Source organism: Strongylocentrotus purpuratus, unplaced genomic scaffold (assembly GCF_000002235.5).
Source record: "Strongylocentrotus purpuratus isolate Spur 01 unplaced genomic scaffold, Spur_5.0 spur5_scaffold_20, whole genome shotgun sequence".
Lineage (NCBI taxonomy): Eukaryota > Metazoa > Echinodermata > Echinoidea > Camarodonta > Strongylocentrotidae > Strongylocentrotus > Strongylocentrotus purpuratus.
In genome coordinates, this window is record NW_022145606.1 from 10,502,402 (window position 1) to 10,522,191 (window position 19,790).

Consider the following 19,790-nt stretch of genomic DNA (forward strand, 5'->3'; position numbering starts at 1 on the left):
CTTGGTAACTTTTCAAGGACAAGCCCATCTTCGTTATTAGTTTGGATGAAAGCAGAACAGGGAGAAACAGAAAAACGAATCTGATTTAATAAGACAAATATTAATGGTTAAAATATGAAATCCCTTCCTCTATCCGAATCTCAATTGGCGATTTGGACTGAGGGCTGTGACGTAGTCACATCTAACTCTCCCCTTTGTCGTGCCAAGAAATATCAGCAGGCTCATTTTCTGTTTTCTTCTAAGCTCTTTCTCCCTTGGGGCAATACTCAAGATATATCATAAAAATATATCATCATAGGTCCTCTAAAAATGATAAACCCTACATAAACTTAAATTTGAGTCATTTTGTGTGTTGGAGCAAACGAGAGTATGATTTCTGCCACTACACTTGCTTTCTTTTAGATTAATTTGCTATTAAAGTTGAATAGTTTTTTAAAGGCAGTGTATTAATTTACCTACACTATTTCAGATTTAGAAAATTCATTCACTGTGTGATCTGTCTTAATACGAATTGCTGGATAATTTTACTGTAGTTTATTTACGTTTGTATAAATATATGTGTGTTTACGCAATGTACAAAATTCTGCAATTCAGCCATCTGGTTGAAATGGATTTTCAATAAAACCATTCCCATTACCAATTACGTATACTGCCATGATCTGCGGCTTACAATATTCCAATAAATCGACAGCCATGTCAAACAATGCTTATTAAAGTGGTGACGCACGCCTGATGATGCTTGTGTGCAGGGACATGAAATCGCATTATGTACACCTTCTCTGAAAGCCAAAGCAGTTGCAATTACATTTCAGCAGTGATATCGATGTCTGTATAGTACAGTGCCTTTAAAAAGTGATTAACGGTGTTGATATGTTTTAATTCATACAGCCTTGTGGCGTAGTGATATTGGACAACCAAGCAGCTCTGGTTCTGGAGGAGGTGACAATGACTGTGTTTTATATGTCCCAAATACTAATGGCTTGGAAGATAAACCATGCATCTGGGGACACTCTCGGATTTGCGAAGGTGATTTTATTTTCCTGATTTGATAAATAATATACAGAACAGGAAGGTGCAGACATAGTATTGTATGGTCACTTCATTCTTTCCCTATTCCTTCTTAAACTTGTTTTCTTTTGGTATTGGTATTTATTAATATTTATTTCCTTCTCAACAGTACAATATGAAACACAATGTATATATACATGATATATGTAACAATTATTTCAACATAGAGTATACAGTAAATAATTCAGATACGGAAGGAGGCTAAAACCCGAAAAGCATAGCTTGAGTTGGGAACGCCTATAATAAATTAACATAGTTACCGAGAGAACATTATAGATATTATTATGAAAATTACATTTTATATAACAGAACGTTGATAGGAAAGAAAAATAGTAAAAACCAGATTATTATTATTATTAGTAAATGGAAGAGAGAAAGGAAAAAAATTGAGGAGAGAATTGAGTATAGGAAGGCATGTTCACTTATAAAGAGAAAGTTAACTCAATTGGGCTGTGCATGTGTCTGCGATTGCATCATAAAAATAACGAAGTACTACAATTTTAAAATAGACAGCGGGTACATATCATTAAAAACAAAATAATCAAACAGACAACAGCTCCGACAGCATTGTCCTGGGGAATATACAGATGATCTTTAAAAGAAGTAGGCTTACTGTATCATTCTCCTGCCGCTATAGTTGTTTTCCTTTATCATATTGTCCTGTTCCTTAGTAATCATTTCATAAAACTTTTACATCGTCTACTGCTCTTGCATACGATCAATAAAACAAAGATTTGTAATAGTTTCCTACATTTGTGATACCATTATTTAGCTTTTGTCCATATATTATTCTTTGCATACTAAACAGTGATGTGTAGACGAGTTTATGTAAATTAACTTTGGTTTTGAACCTTATAATCCGTTCTTAACATGTGAATAGAGGGATGTACAGGTGATTGGCAAAACCGTGTTTGGTTTGTACATGGCACATGCAACCTGAAAACGGATCGATTGAAGGTATATCGATCCCTTTATATTAATAATGATATTCAATTCTTGTATAGCGCATAATACGTTATAAAATAACATCTCTGTGCGCCTCCAAAGATCAGCTCCGGCAGCCGTGCATTTCAAGGAATAATCCTACCAGGCACACATTTACCTCCTCTGCCTGGTTGAGTGGGGCAAATGTAGATTAATGTCTTGTAGTAGGAGGCCAGCCTGTAGGTCCCGTGTCCAATCTCTGGGAACAAAGGTTTGAAAGTGTTTTTGTGCTCCCTGATGAATACCGAACAATTTTGACTTGGGCTGCCCCCTTGAAAATCCCAGGCATTTTCGTGATGGGTCAACAAAGGTCAAACAGGGTTAGAAATTCAAATATATTCCAATCGTGTCGATATGCATATCAAATTACTTGTCTGGTCATGAGGATTCCAACAATGTATATTTGTTATACCTCCGACCTTAAACGAGGACGCTATGGTAAAAAAAAGGTCAATGCACTTTAGACTGGTGGTCAAATTCACCAACACAGTTAACATTGTCCAATTCTAATGATTTTAGGGTCTAATAATATGTTTTCTGACATGGCAAATTTAACTATACAACTGTCAAAAGTAAAAGTGTTTACCTTGACCATGTACATATAAAATGGCTGCCGTTTCGGTGACAAACATTTAACAACTTCTTATCCATGCGTTTGGGGGGAAATTTCAAGGTTATGGCAACCACTTTTGATTTTAATTGTATTAACATTGAATATTGAAAGCAGATATGAATTACGTAAGAGTGACAAAAGATTCGGGATCAACAACGAAATTAAATGGAATATAAATTCTGCTAAAGATTTTATTGATAACATCGATGAAAGTCTAGTTAGAAATAAAAATTAGGCTGTCGATCGAGGGTCACGAAATTCCGGTTGATCAGGAATCAATTGATAATGTAGCTTGTTTTTCAAAAAATATTTACTTTACAGCGGTCTCAAAAAGCGGAATGGTAAAAAACTATGGAAATCATGAATTATCTGAGTGGAAACCTTGTAAATCTGGTCGAAATGGAAAAAACATGGTTTGATGCATATTGTGCTCGGTTAAGGGATCAGTATTTTCATCTGAAACATCTTAGGAAGATATACAAATTTGAAAAGGAATATACGAAAGTTAAAAGAATGCATAATAAAGCTATTTGTTCAGCTCAAAACAGATTTGATATAAAAATCCACAGTGATGTGATGGTTATTTTACCTGACTGCTAAGAAAGCATAAATGCTTGTAAGTAAGCAACCAAACGGGCAACAGCTTTAGGGACCTGGTAATGATGATCAATGCCTTACCAAAGGGCACTAGCGCATCGTCTTGGTTTCGAATCCGGGTCACCGGATTACGATACCACTGCTCTACCAACTAAGCTATCGCGCCTCCTAGAAAAGTGAATTAAGAAATCTAAAAAGCAATCAGCTACAAGCTATTGGAAAATAATTAATTCAGCAACGGTTTAAGTAATGAAAAAAACCTAATTGTATTTCTCAGTCTTTTAACATGGATCGGGAAAGTTGTGTATGACACCGCCTATATTGTCAAAATAATCTATTTTTTAAGCTAAATTTTCAGGTCACGGTAAAAGCTATAGCTACTCGGTGATCTCAAGATTGTAGACTAAATTTAGGGCATTTGCAGTTTCTACATTAATTTGGGCAATAGTTCTGACCTTATCCCTCAGAGCAGTCAATTTCTATATTTCTTTACAGCTTTATTCGATTTACAAGCAATAACTTTAGTTCAATTTTCCCAATACAGTTGAGGGTACCGCCGACCCGACCACTGCGACTCCTCTACAGACTACCGCCAAAGACCCGACAACACAGACTCCTCAACAGACTACCACCCAAGGCCCGACAACTCAGACTCCTCAACAGACTACCACCCAAGACCCGACAACACAGACTCCTCAACAGACTACGGCCCAAGACCCGACAACTCAGACTCCTCAACAGACTACCACCCAAGACCCGACAACTCAGACTCCTCAACAGACTAATGCCCAAGACCCGCCAACTAAGACTAAAGCACAAGCTGTCAATCAAGTATCAACCAAATCAAGAGTCTTCTCTCTGGCCAAGAGCAACGGGGGACGCAATCTGATTGGCTACTGTCTCACTGATCACGTGATGGAGACCGTGCAAATGGTGAGCCTGATACGGTGCACCATGATGTGCAATGGCATCGAAGGATGCAAGTCATTCAATTACATAGGTGGCGTTTGCGAGTTGAATGATGAAAGGAAAGAGAGTGTAGATACTAGATACTTCGTTCAGTCTGTTGGGTGCACCTATTATGAACTAGCTTGATTGTTTAAGGTCATCAGATCAATTTTGTTAATCTAAAACGACTATTCTGATTGGTAAATGTTCATCCTTTTAAACAGCTTGTGCATGCAACGATGATCGTGATTGGTCATTTTCATTTTGCAATTGATACGAACCGGTGTGTAACGGGGCCCAATGATCCCAGTGGAGGAGAATTGTACAAATCATATAGCTTCATAATAATAATAATAATAATAATAATAATAATAATAATAATAATAATAATAATGATAATAATAATGATAATAATAATAATCTGTTAAGTCCACTCCAATTTTTATTAAGTTAACCCGAAAATGGAAATTCTTTTTGCCCTATTGATCGTGAGCCCGGCAGCCACTGAGTGTATTTAGTCACTTAGTGTACTTAGCAGGAAACAACAAACTGAAATCATGAGACTCTTACGTAACAGACCGGCTAATGGATTAAAAGTCAATGTCTACCCCACCTCATTGACTGCCAAGTTATTTAAAACCTACAATGTTAAATTACAAGAAAGAAATCCAGATATCAGAGATTTCGTAGAACCTTTCTGGACATTTTTTTTTTTACTTTAAACAAATTTATCCAGAAACAGTTAATTGTTTATTTAAAAAACAGGAATAATTCAGTTAACAAACGGAAATTGTCATTATCAAGTTGGTTTTATTGGATTTTTTATTCATATTGGTTCATGTAATATGTATTTTGATTTTTTTAAAGGTGAAATTCAAAGAAAATCACAAATATGTCAACTAATGTATCACTAGAAACTAGTAAGCTAACAGATGGCCATCGTACATATTTTAGGTCAACTACATATCGGGTTCTTGTAACTTTACGAAGACTAGGCCATATTTCTTATCATTTTGATGATTCCAGAACCTTGCAGTACACACCAATACTTATATGCTAGATGATCAACCTTTTTTGATCGATTTCACAACGTTTCTTTCACAATGCAATCGCATGACCATAACTGGTCTTTACCTTTAATTAACAATCAACGAAACCAGACTTTCAAATTAAAACCCCCCCGGAATAATATTAAGGACGGCATTTGTTCCTTCTTGAAACGCCGAACATACCGCGGTGTGTGCAGCTGAATATACAATGGCGTCTTATTTTGTCAAGCGACAATTCCTTTATTTTTGTATCGCTGCATTTGTCATCAAAATAAAACCATGCACGGGGTTTAGAGTGAGGCATTTAGCCTGACGGTAGTGAAGTAAGAGAAGATGAAAACACAGGCACTGAAAATGTGTGAGATGTCATGGGACATCGTCTGCTTGTGCCAATCATGTCCATACTGTGATCTCACGCATCTCAGCATATGGTAATGATTCTCACATTTAAGAGCACAAGAGGGCAGCAACGCGATGTCATTAAAAGCACACTTCAGTAATCTTAAAAATGGAAAGTTTCCAACTAGCAATGAAATATGTGATGCAGTAGAGAACTCAACAAAAGTTGAAGATGAAAGAGCTAAATTAAAGAACAAATTGCCAAAACATTATAAAAAGTGGGAACATTTTACCCCTTAAAGCAGGGGAGCTGATTGTATATATATATATATATATATATATTCTTTTTAAATAATTCTTTTTAGTATCTTTTTTAATCATTTTTTAATTCCTGCTCACTTCCTCATGTCTTCATCGATCCTAACACCTATCTATTATCGTTGTTTGCTTGATTTTTTTAATGTTTTTTTTTTTTTAAATAACGGTATAGTTACAAACTTCTACTGATACAAGACCGTCATATAATTATAATAAAATATAGGAGTTAAAAAATTGCTTCATGTCATTTTATGTAAATATAACAATTGGTTTATTATGGGTTATGAAGCAGCACCCTTACATTATGCTTTTTGTTTATATTAGAACATTTTTATTCAGATTGCTTAATTTATTTGAACTAATTAATTTGCATATAAGATATATTTATGCTGTAAAAATTGTTCCATTTTGAAATGTATCCGATAACATTAATATTTCTCCCAAATTGCAGAATTGTATAACACTTTGTACACTTGATTGAATATGTACTGAATTAGTTTGGATACTTATGGAAGATATTTTTTAAAATATGTCTGTGTATATAATGTATGAGACAGCGTACTATGTTTTCACTGTAAGAACAATGATGTTCCTATATATAATTTTGTATAATTTTTGAAAATCTGAATAAAGGCGAAAAAGCTATACCAAAAAACAACAACACAGCGGGCTCCATAATTTTGCGACTATCAGCATTTGGGTCAGGTTTGTTGCTTATTTTATCAATATTGTTCCGTTTCGTACAACATCAGTGATATGCACTGCACTCGTTAAAATCACAGTGAGCCGAATGATAAACTCGACAGGTATCATTTATTATCCGATTTTGACATAACCTGCGTTAAGTGCATATTAATTCATAATACACTACCAAACATAAATCATTTGGGTAATAACATCGTATACTTGTATATGTTGTGACATATTGTTGGTATAAAGCGTTATCAGCGTCATTATGATCACATTTTAGTGTTGTTTTTACTGAGCAATAGGACATGAAAACAAAGTTAAACAACAGATGCATGTGAATTAGTTCATTTAACAATCTATCTTAAGAATCCGTCAGACTGAGTACGAAACGTGCATAAACAGCATCAACAAATCGGAAAATTTCTAGACGGGAAACTGCAGATTTTGAAGGGTTTGTTTTAGTTTGTATTTATTCAAATAAGAGTGATTTCAATAGTTGTTTTAATATGCTGACAATTTTGAAAAATATTATCAGCTGGTGTTTGTTGTGTTTCATTCTCCTTCAATTACTCTGTATTCATTGATTCAAAATAGCATCGGTATATTAAATGGTGCATTGTGTGTCGCCATTGTATTTAGGCTGCCTTGATTGTTTTTGTGTGCTGCGCTTCTATCATTGTATTTTCATCAGATTATATGAAAAAAGATAGCCTGCTTAAGTTCGTAAAAGATTTAGAGAAAAGACCAACAATATTAGAATCAATCATACTAAGACAATAACTATGCATGGATTTGGAGTGTGCAATGATAAAATATATTAAAATTTCTCGTTCTTCAAAGCTTACACATGTGGGCTTATTGTATATGTTCTTGGTATTAATAGAGGCGCAAATACGAATTTTGCAGGGGAAAGGAATACTAGTGAACAAGGAAAAGTAAAGAGAAAAAGAGAAAAGACAGAACAAGATAGAGAGCAGAGATCAATGAAGGGGGCGGGTGAATAGAGGGAGAGAAAGAGAGAGAGAGAGAGAGAGAGAGAAGGGGGGGGGGGAGATAAAGAGGAAAAGGTAAAGAGGAAAAGACACAAATAATGAAAGAAAGAAATAGAAGAGAGTGAATGAAAGAAGAAGATCAGAAAAAAAGGTGTGTGTACACAAAAAGTGAGGGAGCAGAAAAGAATAAAAGGGGAAATGGTTCAGAGAAGAAGAATAGAATAAAAAGGGGAATAAGAACAAAAATCAAAGTGTGTACAAATAAAATTAATGTTGGAGACAGCTGACAAAAGGCTCCCCTCTTATCTTTCCTAGTAGCATCTCATTGCAAATGTAATAATAATTATATCTGTATAGCACTTAATATGTAACGTTTCTAAGAGCTGTACATATATTTTGAAACACGTTAGTTTGATATTAATTGCTATTTCATCAGACCATAATGTTAAATTTACCTATCAACAATATGTTTCAATTTGCTAGCAGCGATGCCTGACCTAAACATTAAAGAAGCAAAAGTATGGGTCGGGTTTTCGGAAAGATCGTAGGCATTGCAGAAACTGTACACACAAAAGCTCGTAAGCCCGAATTCGGCAATTTTGTGGGGGAAATGACCTGACCCGGAAATATTTGACGTGATCCTCGCGCATGTGCAAAGCGTAATTACGAACAGTTTTATTGCGATAGATATTTGTGACAGGCGCATCTTTATAGAAGCAGATTTTCTTTTAAAGAAATGGATGGTGAAAGCTTGAGCAAAATATAATTAAAATTATAACAAAATAGGGCCTGCACGAAACTCTGTCCGACCTGAGTTCAGAGTGTGCAGTTTTTTTTTTTACTTCTTTAATGTATTCATACTCCTTATTCGTTTGTCCATCAAAAGCTGGCTGAACTTGGGTTTTTCGGTATTGATTTTAAACAATGAAGCTGTACACACATTGATATGTTTTATTATTAAACAAATTACAATTAATATTATCATTATCATCCTTATCATCATTATTTGTTCGTTTATTATTATCATTAGTCGAAGTATTATTACTACTGTTATATGTTATTGGTACACTTTAATTAATCAAAATCAATTCAGGCGATCGAATGACCCCTTCCTTTGATAAAGCCAATTCAATTAAATTATATGGAGTGTGAAGTCAGTCATTGAGTTAATAATAGCACTTTACAAAATTAATACATACAAGGTGGTGGATTTAATTATAATTATCTTATTTTCATTCATATCTTAAAGATACTAGGCAATAATTGTTCAGGCGTCCTTCGGTATATAATCATGATATTGAAACCAAATTAGTAATAGATGAAACACGGTAAAGTCAGGTCCATATCCACAATCAGTCAACAATTTATTGTTACGGCTCAATATTCAACAAAAATTCTCATTATACACGGATTTAATTACAGAAATGACAAGCGGAACAGAATTAATGTATGGTTATGATAAATTTTAATTAATCAAAATATAAACACTCTTCAAGGGCGAGCCAGTAACCTCGCCACTTCCTTTCTCATCCTCACTAAACATCAACAATTAACACTAATTAATTGAATGCAGACAATAGGGTCAGACAAGCGGCGCATATTATGCACCAGCGATCAGTGGTCATTTTATAGACAAGGTGGGGCGTGGCCAGAAGCGTTGAATCCTTTTTTGTCTCATTGACCTGATCACGTGACCTGTGGTTCTTTCAACTGACCTTTCATCGTTTCAAGATCATTTTTCATCGGGACTCGTGGAATGGTGGTTGTGTGACGATTGTCTCTCGCTTCTTGCTTACAATCGGGTGTTTATCATCACGCCATCCAACAATGCTAGCTATTATCATGATACTCGTTTCTTTGGCCAGCGCCATGCAACCTACCGGTAAGTTTATAATCGTATCCCCCATCCTCCTGTTTCTGTCTCTCTCCCTTTCCGACCAACTAATCTATCACCCCTCCACCTCTCTCTCTCTCTCACTCTCTCTTTCTATTTATCTTGCTAAATATTGTCCACCTCTCCCAATTCCACTCCTTCTTCTTTTTCTAAACCCCTTCCCTCTCTTTCTTTCTTTCTGTCTGTCAATGTCTCTCTCTCCATGCTGATTGATACGTATTTCTACGTATCCGGACACCTGCCCCCTGGACATCGACTCCTGGATAACCACCCCAGTCAATTACCCCTAGGACAACTACCCCCTAGGACAACTACCCTCAGACAACTTCCCCCAGACAACTACCCTGAGCAACTATCCCCCGGACAACTACCCCGGACAACAACCCCCGGACAACACCCCTGACAAATATCCTCTAGGATAGTTGACCGGGAGGTAGTTGTCCTAGAGGATGGTTGTCATAGGGGGTAATTGTCCGGATGGTATTTGTCCGGGGGTTAGTTGTCCTAGGGGATTGTTGTCCGGGGAGAAGTTGTCCGGGGTAGTTGTTTGGGAGGGTAGTTATCCAAGGGTTAGTTGTCTCAGGGGGTAGTCGTCCTAGAGGGTGGTTGCCCTAGGAGGTAGTTGTCCTACTTGGGATGGTTATCCGGTGGTGGTTGTCCAGGGAGTGGTGTCCTAGGACCGTATTTCTGATGTGCACCATTTTAAATGCTAAGTCTTGTTCAGTGTCATTTGTTAATGAATAGCCTATTCTATTAATACTGTACTTAGTGCGGGCCTCGCAATTTTACCCTGACCACGGCTTATATCCAACCTACCATGATAAGAACCCCCACGCCCCACGCCCTAAGCCCCCAAGCCCCCATGCCCAACGCCCCACGCCCCACGCCCCACGCCCCCTACGCCCCCAGTATTTAAGAAAATGTATTCCTATGTTCTTTCTCCTTCATCTGGGTGGAGTGTTAAAGGTACTATTTCCCTTTTGCAGCCAACCTCAAATTATGTAGAACTTTGCAGGAATTATGAAAATGTCATGTATGTCCTATCTGTGAAATTTAAACGTTAGCAGTTTCCTAATATTCAAATTATGCAAGGAAACCCGTTAACAGCTAGACTTCACTGTCAGACACTATTGAGTGAGTGACTGGCTTTTTTCTTCTTTGGTAATAACATACATAAAATGAGCTGTAGAGGGTACATGAGCATCTGTCTACATCAATAACCCACTTCTTGTAATGGCCAAAATTAAAAGATTGAATCTTTGCGCAGCATAAAACGTACGACCATTCAGTACAATGGTCTGAAAATCAGACTTTTACTTATTGGCTCTATAGCTCCTAAGTCGATTTGACAACTAATAGTCGTTATTTTCCCACTTAAAGACATTTTCAAGCCCCCTATTTGTTAGGGAAGTTCTAAATTAGTATTATCTTTCAAATGCTGTTGGAATTTAAGCTTTTCATTTTTTGGCCTGCAAATGGGAGATAATACCTTTAAAATGTAGTTTAATGACTTGCCAAAATACATTAGTACTACTGCAGGACACGAACCACGTGACCCACAGTCCTATGACGTATCCACCAGACCATGATACGTATTCAAAGACATTGTGATAGTTACCAGATTGGGTTAGACCTTCTTTTTCCTGTTCTAAAATAAGTGAATCGAGAAGCATTTCTAATATTGAATGACAGAGCACATGGAGAAGGTTTATAATGTTATCATTATTTATTTTCTGTCGTAAAGATGGGGCGTGCCCCACTGGATGGGACAGCGTAGGACCCGGATGTTACAAGTTTACTGTCAGTTCATCCATGCAAGACGTGATGAAATACCCAGAGGCTTCATCATCATGCAACTCTACTGGAGGAAAACTTGTAGTTTTCAACAGCAAAGATGAGATGGTAGAAGTAGGTAATTCATTGTACGTACGGGAACATATGGAGCGCACACATGGCTCCGATTATTACTTATGGATCGGTTGTACGGACCAGGCCGTAGAGGGAACCTTCGAATGTGAAGACGGTACGCAACTAGCTCTCGACAGTGGTAAGTTCACCCATTAGCCCAAACAAAAATTGTTTGGTTGTCCTCGATTGCTATTCTGGAGTAGGGGCGGGCGGGCGGATTTTTTTTTCTTTTTAACTTCATTTTTTGTGTGTCTTTTTTTGAGTTTGAATTTTTTTTCCCCCCATTTTTTAAAAAATTTTAAAAGTAATTTTTGTTCCATTAAAAAAAAAAATCATTTGGATTGTCAAGCATTTAAAGAAACAAAGTCTATAAAACACTTTAATATGGTAAAAGACTAGTTTAATGTACAATGAATATCAAAACCATTACAGAAAGTATTTTAGGCTTTGATATACAGCACCTTTTAAATCTCCATTGTACTACTTATAGCTACTTGCGCCCTCTATGTAGCAAACAATGCCTAATCGGTGACCATTGGTCCCCCATTATCCTCTTTATCTTATATTAACTGAGCGCTGATTTGATGAGATAACCACCTGTCCAGTAACCTTGCAGGATGGTTTAATCCCTACTGTAAACTAGTACAGATGGGTTTTAAAATAAGTTTAAGAATGCTCACTACCTGATTTGAATGAACGACATTTTGACATAGCAAAGTGAAAATGGCAAGTGTAATAAATACCTAATTGCGTACTGAAAAGACAAAACTGGCAACGGGACGCATTTTGATCCTTGCAAATGCATAAAATGGTATGTATGGCATTTAAGATTGCTCCCCCCAAAAAAAATTAAACTTAAAAAAAAATAAAAAAAAAATACGAGCGGCCCGAAAATGACGAGCGGGCGGTCGAGGACAACCAAATGAATTTTTTTTTGGCCTTAAAAAAAATGTAAGCATAGAAAACAGCCACGCTATCATAATCTTCTTATATAACAAATACATCTTTCTTTTATATAATAATAATAATAATAATAACTTTTATTTACCCAGGGTAGCCACTTCAGTTATGAAACTGATCTTCCAGCGGGCCCTGCATAACATAATATGTTATTACTACCCTTCTAATATGCTGAGCACCTAGCTAGAATGCAGAAGGTCCCATTGTTATAAGTCTTTGGTATGACTCGGCCGGGGTTCGAACCCACGACCTCCCGTTCATGAGACGGGCGCTCTAACGACTGAGCCACCATGCCCGGTTTTCGTTTAATTTGTTGCCTTCTATTTGTAATCATGTTTAATTATTTCATGGTTGTTTTGATTTTAAACTCGGTGCGTCTTGTCTTCACTTTTCAAAATTAGAAGAAATTAAATAATTTCATAACCGGAACATCTTGTAGCAAAATTGTATTGTAAAATCAAAAATATAATTGAGACTACCCTTTTAAACGATTCCTTCATTTCTTCGTAACGTTTTAATGACGATCTAACCTTTTCAATGAGTTCATGTGAAATAAAGCATAAAAAGGAGAACCAGAATAGAGAAAGCTTGAAATAAATCTGACCAAATAGTATGGTAAAAATGCAAATTCCCTATTTTTATCCGAATTTTAGTATGGAAATTTGGACTGTGGATTGTGATGTATTCACAACTCTCCCGTTTGTTGTGTAATAGCATTATAAGTTCCCCTCCTTAGGGACAATACTCAAAATATACTAATACATCACATTATAATATAGATCCTCTAAAAAGGAAATACCATCCAGAATATTAAATTTCAATCACCTTGTGTGTTGAAGCAAATGAGAATACGATGTCCGCCACTATACTGATCCCAATGACTTCATCGATTTGAATTCCCGTACGAATAGTAATTGCACGTTTTTAGAAAATTCGCAACATTCTTAAAAGTTGTGCGATTCCTTTCAAACTTTCACTATCCAATTGTTTCGCTTTCTTTTAGACTAATTGGCTATTATGGTTGGGTATTTCTTCAAAGGCCGGGTATTCTGTAGTGATTCTATTTCAGATTTACGTATACTGCCATCTGCTGCTCACAATGTAACAGTGTATGGATAACCGTCATGCGTCCCACAATGCAAATTACACCGATGACTTATGTCCAATTCTTGTTTCTATGCGAAGGTGATTTTATTTCATAATTTGATATATGTTATACAGAACAAGAATACATAATAGTGTTTGTTCCTACAGACTTGTGGAGTGAGGGTGGACAACCAACGAGCGCAGGTTCCGGAGGTCGCGTCAATGACTGTGCTTACTACTACCGACCTTATAATAGCTTGAGAGATTGTTATTGTGAACCTTCGCAAGCAGCAGCATTCTGCCTATGCGAAGGTAATTATATTTGATAATATGACAAATGTTATACAGAACAGGAAGACATAGAAGTGTTTATATACCTCACTTAAGAAATCCAGCCATCTGATTGGTCGAATTGCATTCATAAACTTCAACTGTTCCTGTAAAGTTCCCGGTTACCATGCTTAAAACATTTCAATATTTTTAATAACCATGGTTATTAAAAAAATAGGTCAGTCTCCATGGTTACCCCATAGGTTTACATGTTAAAAAATGGTTTGAGCGATGGAGGATACCATACGTGTGCGAAAAATTGGTCGGCAATTTCAATACAATTGAATCTCGATCGATCTTACCGACAATTTTATCTTGCATTGTTGACATGAAGACGAAAATAAACTCTCAAAAACAAAAAAACAACATCTGCCGATAGATCTTGATCTAAGTTCGTGCCAATATGCATTGCAAAAGTAAAAGAAGGGTTCGTTTCATGGAGCTTTTGCGAAGCATCCCTCACGCGGAGCCGTTTTCAATCCATTTTAATGTATATATTGGAGAAAACTGCCAAGCATGTTAACGGCGCGCGATAGCCGAGTGGTCTAAGCGTTGGTTTTCGATACACCTCTTGTTGTACGCAAGAGTTCGAATCCCGTCTTCGACAAAAATGTAAATTATTTTTTATTTTTTATTTTTTAGTCTATTTTTTTTCGGCATATAAAAGTATTAATGACTGCTTTAATATTCGAGAAATAGTTGTTTTCATACGCTCTCGGGAAGGTTACAATTGGGCTATTCCCCTCGGCAAGCCTCGGGGAATAGCACAATTCTAACCTTCCCTTGAGCGTAATAAAACAACTATTTCTCTCAAAGCAGTCATTAATACTATATTAGTCAGTTCATGTTTTTCCCTTTTCCTTCTCAAACTTCTTTTCTTTAAAGGCCCACTGCACTACTTGTAGCTACTTGCGCCCTCTATATAACAACCAAAGCCTAATCGGTGACCATTGGTCCCCCATGATCCTCTTTTTCTTATGTTAACTGAGAGCTGAGTTGATGAGATAACCACCTGTCCAGTGACCTTGCAGAGCGCTCTAATCCCTCCTGTAAACTATGGCAGATAAGCTTTAAACAAAATAATTAATCATTCTGCTGCCGCTTTGGCTTCTATTTCTTCATTTTGTCGTCATATTCCTCAATACTATCTTTTCGTTGTCTACTTGCTTTTGCATAAAAGCCATTACAAAACTAGATGATGCCTCCGCCATAGAGTGATTTCACAAACCACAACAGAAGCAATTTTTCAAATTCAAGTTTAATTGTAATCCATTAGCAGGTTCTCAGAATATCGTGATTACAAGCTATTTTGCATAAACATGTAAGATCCGTTTATCTTTGACCTCATGACCCTAAACTCTGATCAGTTCATTGGCTTTGCAAAATACATACAACTGTACATGTCTCGAGTTTGATGGTACTTCGGCCATCGGTTCTAATGATGTGATCACGAGCAATTTTTGCATACATAATGAGCGCCGTGACCTTTGACCTCGTGACCCCAAAATGTAATCAATTCATTGACTTTGTATGGGCGCGTTTATCAAGGCTTGCCACTAAATATGTACATATCGTACCCCACTATCAAACCCCTCTATCGAACCCCACTATACGATCGTGATTTGCGGGATGTCGCGTTTATCGTCCCTTCACGATTCAAAATAAAGGCCTTGTGTCTGCCCAGCTGTTTTGACCCGGGAAGCAGACAGTTTCTCGGAGGTCATCTTCACACACATGCTTGTACACAACACCTGGGGGGGGGGGGGGGAGGGGGGGGGGTCCTATTTGTATGTGAGGTTCAAAACAGCTTTGCGTTTATCGATCTCTCAGAAACGTGATTCTGGCTGTACATGTATGTCACATTCAAAACGCACCTTTTTGCGTCTTTAGATATGCCCATATCTAAAGACGTTTGAAAAAGGCTTTGCGTTTATCAACTTCTAAATTTGCCTGAAAGACGTTTGAGAAACCTGATTCTAGCCAAAATTTGCTAGATAAACGCAACCTAAGATCCATACATGACCTAAGTTTGGCAGGAATCCATCAATCAGTTCTTGAGATAACGCGAAAACATAATGCCTCCGGCTACTTGGTATTAAACGGAGGTATAAAACTATAGTTTTGTACATTTGTGATTACCATTATGTACATCTATCCATATTTGCTCCTGTGCATACTAAACAGTAATGTGTAGATGATTTAATGTGAATGAAATTTGGTTTGAACTATAAATTCCATTCTGAACACGTGAATATGGGTAGCTACGAGTGATTGGCGGAACCGTGTTCGGTTAGTACACGTCTCATGCAGCCTGTTAACAGAACGATAGAATGTAAAGTGGTCGTTGAGTGGTTTTTTTCCAAAAGCTTCACGCGTATCCATTGCGTCCTTGAATTATACGCGCGAGTCGAAATATGGTCAGTTAATATTTTTCATTATACTGCTCAGCAGTCAGAAGCGACTTTCATGTCTGCAGTTTTGACCAATCAGAGACCTAGAATCTTCATCTGTTGTATATAACACAAACTATTGATTGGGCTTTATTCATGCGCGTAGAATACAAGGTTTTCAAAAGCTGGATATAAATTTAATATTGGATGCACGCAGTAGATACACGCACTTTCACTGTGTTCCTAAAATCATTCAATATTCATATTTTTTATATTCGATTTACAAGCAATAACGTCAGTCAATTTTTTCAATACAGTTGAGCCTTTGACTCAAAACCTGACAACTCAGACTCCTGCACAGACTACCGCCCAAGTACCGACCACTCAGACACCTGCACAAACTACCAGCCAAGTATCGACCATTCAGAATCCAGCACAAACTACCAGCATAGTCTCGACCACTCAGAATGCTGCACAAACTACCAGCATAGTCTCGACCACTCAGAATCCTGCACAAACTACCAGCCAAGTATCGACCACTCAGAATCCAGCACAAACTACCGCCCAAGTATCGACCACTCAGAATGCTGCACAAACTACCAGCATAGTCTCGAACACTCAGACACCTGCACAAACTACCAGCCAAGTATCGACCACTCAGACCGAAGCACAAACTACTAACCATGTTTCGACCCCTCCGACTCCGGCCACAGATACCAACCATGTTTCGACCCCTCAGACTCCGGCCACAGATACCAATCAGGTAAGTTAAGCCCCTGTCAAATGTAACCGCTAATAGTAATAACATGCATCCACATCGAACCTGCAATTTTCCTTAACGTTGTTTCACTTCTCTGAATTCGTGCCAATAACACAGGTTTCAAATGAAAGGCCAAAAAGTGTTTTAAAATTGTTTCACTTTGTTGTGCAAAATTGTGTTTTTAATAGCGGCAGCGTTTTGATTTAATTTGTATCATTTATTCAGGAATTCGCTACTACCGTCGCTGATGAACCATCCCATGAAACTTCTACTGGAGGTGATTTTATTTTATTATTTTATATCATTTATCTAATTTCTAGGCAAAGTTATACAAAAAACGTAAAGAAACAACCACCGACTATTGCCCGAGGATATCTCAGAACAATCATAGCATGTTTGAGAGATACGAGGTCATTGATGATATTGCTTTGCAAAGGGGGTCTGTTTTCTGTATTAAGAAATGTTTATATTTATATGTTTCAATCCCTTTCATATTGTTTCATATTGGATAATGAAATGATTTTCTTCAGAATAAAAAGAAATTATGAAACTTTTAGTCGACAACAAATTGGGAAAATTGCTCTAATATTTACAATATTTTTGTAAACAAGTTCCGTTTTGAGAAGAGTCATCATGATCATACTATTATTTTTATTATCATCATCACAGTAATATATATACAGAGTGATTGAAATTTAATATTCTGGATGGTATTTCCTTTTTAGAGGATCTATATTATAATGTGATGTATTAGTATATAATTTTCTTATTCCTCATCACCATTTTATTTATCGACGATTCCTCGAATGCAGTAACGGGCGTTACCCGAGCATGTCAACCGAGCAAACACCATTTGAAATCAAGCGTCTTCAGCCGAGTCAAGGACAACGAGGGACGCAATCTGATTGGCTACTGTCTCACTGATCACGTGATGGAGACCGTGCAAATGGTGAGCCTGATACGGTGCAGCATGATGTGCAATGGCATCGCAGGATGCAAGTCATTCAATTACAAAGGTGGTGTTTGCGAGCTGAATGATGAGAGCAAACAGAGTGTAGGTTCTAGATACTTCGTTCAGTCTGATGGGTGCACTTATTATGAACTAGCTTGATTTTGGAAGGTCAACATAAGTCCTTAACACAAGGGTTTGCGATGAATTTTGTTAATTTAAAATAACGATTCTGATTGGTAAGTGATCATCCTTTTAAACAGCTTGTGCATGCAACGATGATCGTGATTGGCCATTTTCATTTTGCAATTGATACGAACCTTTGCGTAACGGGGTCGAGTAATCACAGAGCAGGGGAACCAAAACCTTCACACTAAGTTACTTTTATTGTAAATTTTAAGATATTTGAATAAAATCAGTAAATATTTGAACAAAATCGGGCTAGGAATAAGGAAGTTAAAGCTTTTTGAAATGACCAGTTACTAGAGGGCGATATTCAATTTGATGATATCATTTGCGGAAAACTCTCCATGCCTTTAGTACATCAAATTTCACAATTCTTTCGTTTTCTTCGTATATATTTGTGTTCTTGATCAGACTTCATAACATGTGAAGTAGAATATTATTTTGCATTTTATACCTTGCTTTCAGGGGAGTAGATTATCTCAATCACAAGTTGATGTAGAAATTCGCATTCTCAAAGGAAAATTAACCTCTCGGCTATGAGGCAGTATCATGACATATTATATAGCAAAACAACGTTTCATTTGATATAAAAAGCATTGCTGTAGGCCAAATAATATTGTCTTGTAAGTACACTGTTAGAAAAAAATTAAACAAGTTGTTTAAAACTTTAAACAACCCCGAGTTAACCGGTGAATCGCTCAACTGTTGTTTAAAAATTAAACAAATTAAGGTTGTTTACATTTTGAACACTTATTTGTTTAAAAATTAGGAAACCTTTTAAACAACAGTTGTTTAGTAATAAAATTGCACAACTCGGTTGTTTAAAGCAAGTTGCTTAAATTTTAAACAATAATGTTTAAATTACTAAGCAACTGTTGTTTATTCAGTATTACTGCACAACTGGGTTGTTTAAAAGGAGTTTCTTAAATTTTAAACAGAACTGTTTAATGGTTATTATCTGGTTGTTTGAATTTGTGAAATGACCTACTGGAACAACTCCTGCAATAATCACAACGATTTATACACTGTAACATGCAGAGCTTGTTGCCAATTTACTTCAACATTTGTTCATCATATTCATGGCAGTGACAGACAACATTATTATTTGTCTCTAAAACTTCACCTAAACCCCATCGACGAAGCCGAGGAGAACCAAGTCGTCGCCTTGCCCCGTGTTCCGCCATTTTCCTCTGCACTGCACTGCACACTAGCACTGCATGCTTGCATGCATGTATTATGTACGTAGTTTGTGCATATCGCATGTGTGTGCGCGAATTGCAATCGCGTATCGAGAAAATATCAACGACGCCCCCGGGACTTTTTAAACAACTCTGTTTAATTAAATCTTCTTCTTTTTAATAGATAGTTGTTTAAGCCAATCGAGCACTGATTTTTCGATTTTGAACAACGTTGTTTACTTTTTTAAACAACATTCTTTTAAACAGTGATATTTTAAACACCGTTCTAACAGTGTACAATAAAAAGACCCTACTTCACTGTATATGCAACGTCGTCAAGGAAGCTGCCATGTTCAGATTTCTCTTTAAAACTTCCGGGCTGTGACGTATCGCAAGGAGAAATGATGTAGGGTGCGACGCGCACGTTATATGCAAGACACGTCATGGTGTAATGAAACGGATGTAATCGAATAATTTTTCCTCGAAAACCAAGGGGAAAATCGTTTTATCGGTTTCCAGACCAACACAATCGTAATGAAACGTTCAAGCTA

General features: G+C 36.8%; 1 protein-coding gene across 2 annotated transcripts; it reads left to right on the top strand.

Annotated features, from left to right (window-relative positions):
* Nucleotides 1-9,348: 9,348 nt before the first annotated feature.
* LOC105442911 (probable GPI-anchored adhesin-like protein PGA55) lies at nucleotides 9,349-18,309 on the top strand. Of its 2 annotated transcripts, XM_030992736.1 has the most exons (6): nucleotides 9,349-9,480; nucleotides 11,237-11,539; nucleotides 13,615-13,758; nucleotides 16,484-16,929; nucleotides 17,152-17,203; nucleotides 17,739-18,309. In XM_030992736.1, the coding sequence occupies exons 1-6, from the start codon at nucleotides 9,426-9,428 to the stop codon at nucleotides 18,035-18,037; spliced, it is 1,299 nt and encodes a 432-aa protein (XP_030848596.1). In that variant the 5' UTR covers nucleotides 9,349-9,425; the 3' UTR covers nucleotides 18,038-18,309. The 2 variants fall into 2 exon arrangements, with proteins under 2 accessions (XP_030848596.1, XP_030848597.1); XM_030992737.1 differs by lacking the exon at nucleotides 13,615-13,758.
* Nucleotides 18,310-19,790: the final 1,481 nt, after the last annotated feature.

Bases quoted from the DNA above. Each gene is read 5' to 3' on its own strand.
- LOC105442911 (XM_030992736.1), top strand. From the start codon at position 9,426: ATGCTAGCTATTATCATGATACTCGTTTCTTTGGCCAGCGCCATGCAA. The intron at 11,540-13,614 runs GTAAGTTCACCC...TTGTTCCTACAG, and splicing joins GCAACTAGCTCTCGACAGTG to ACTTGTGGAGTGAGGGTGGA. The intron at 17,204-17,738 runs GTGATTTTATTT...CCTCGAATGCAG, and splicing joins CCATGAAACTTCTACTGGAG to TAACGGGCGTTACCCGAGCA.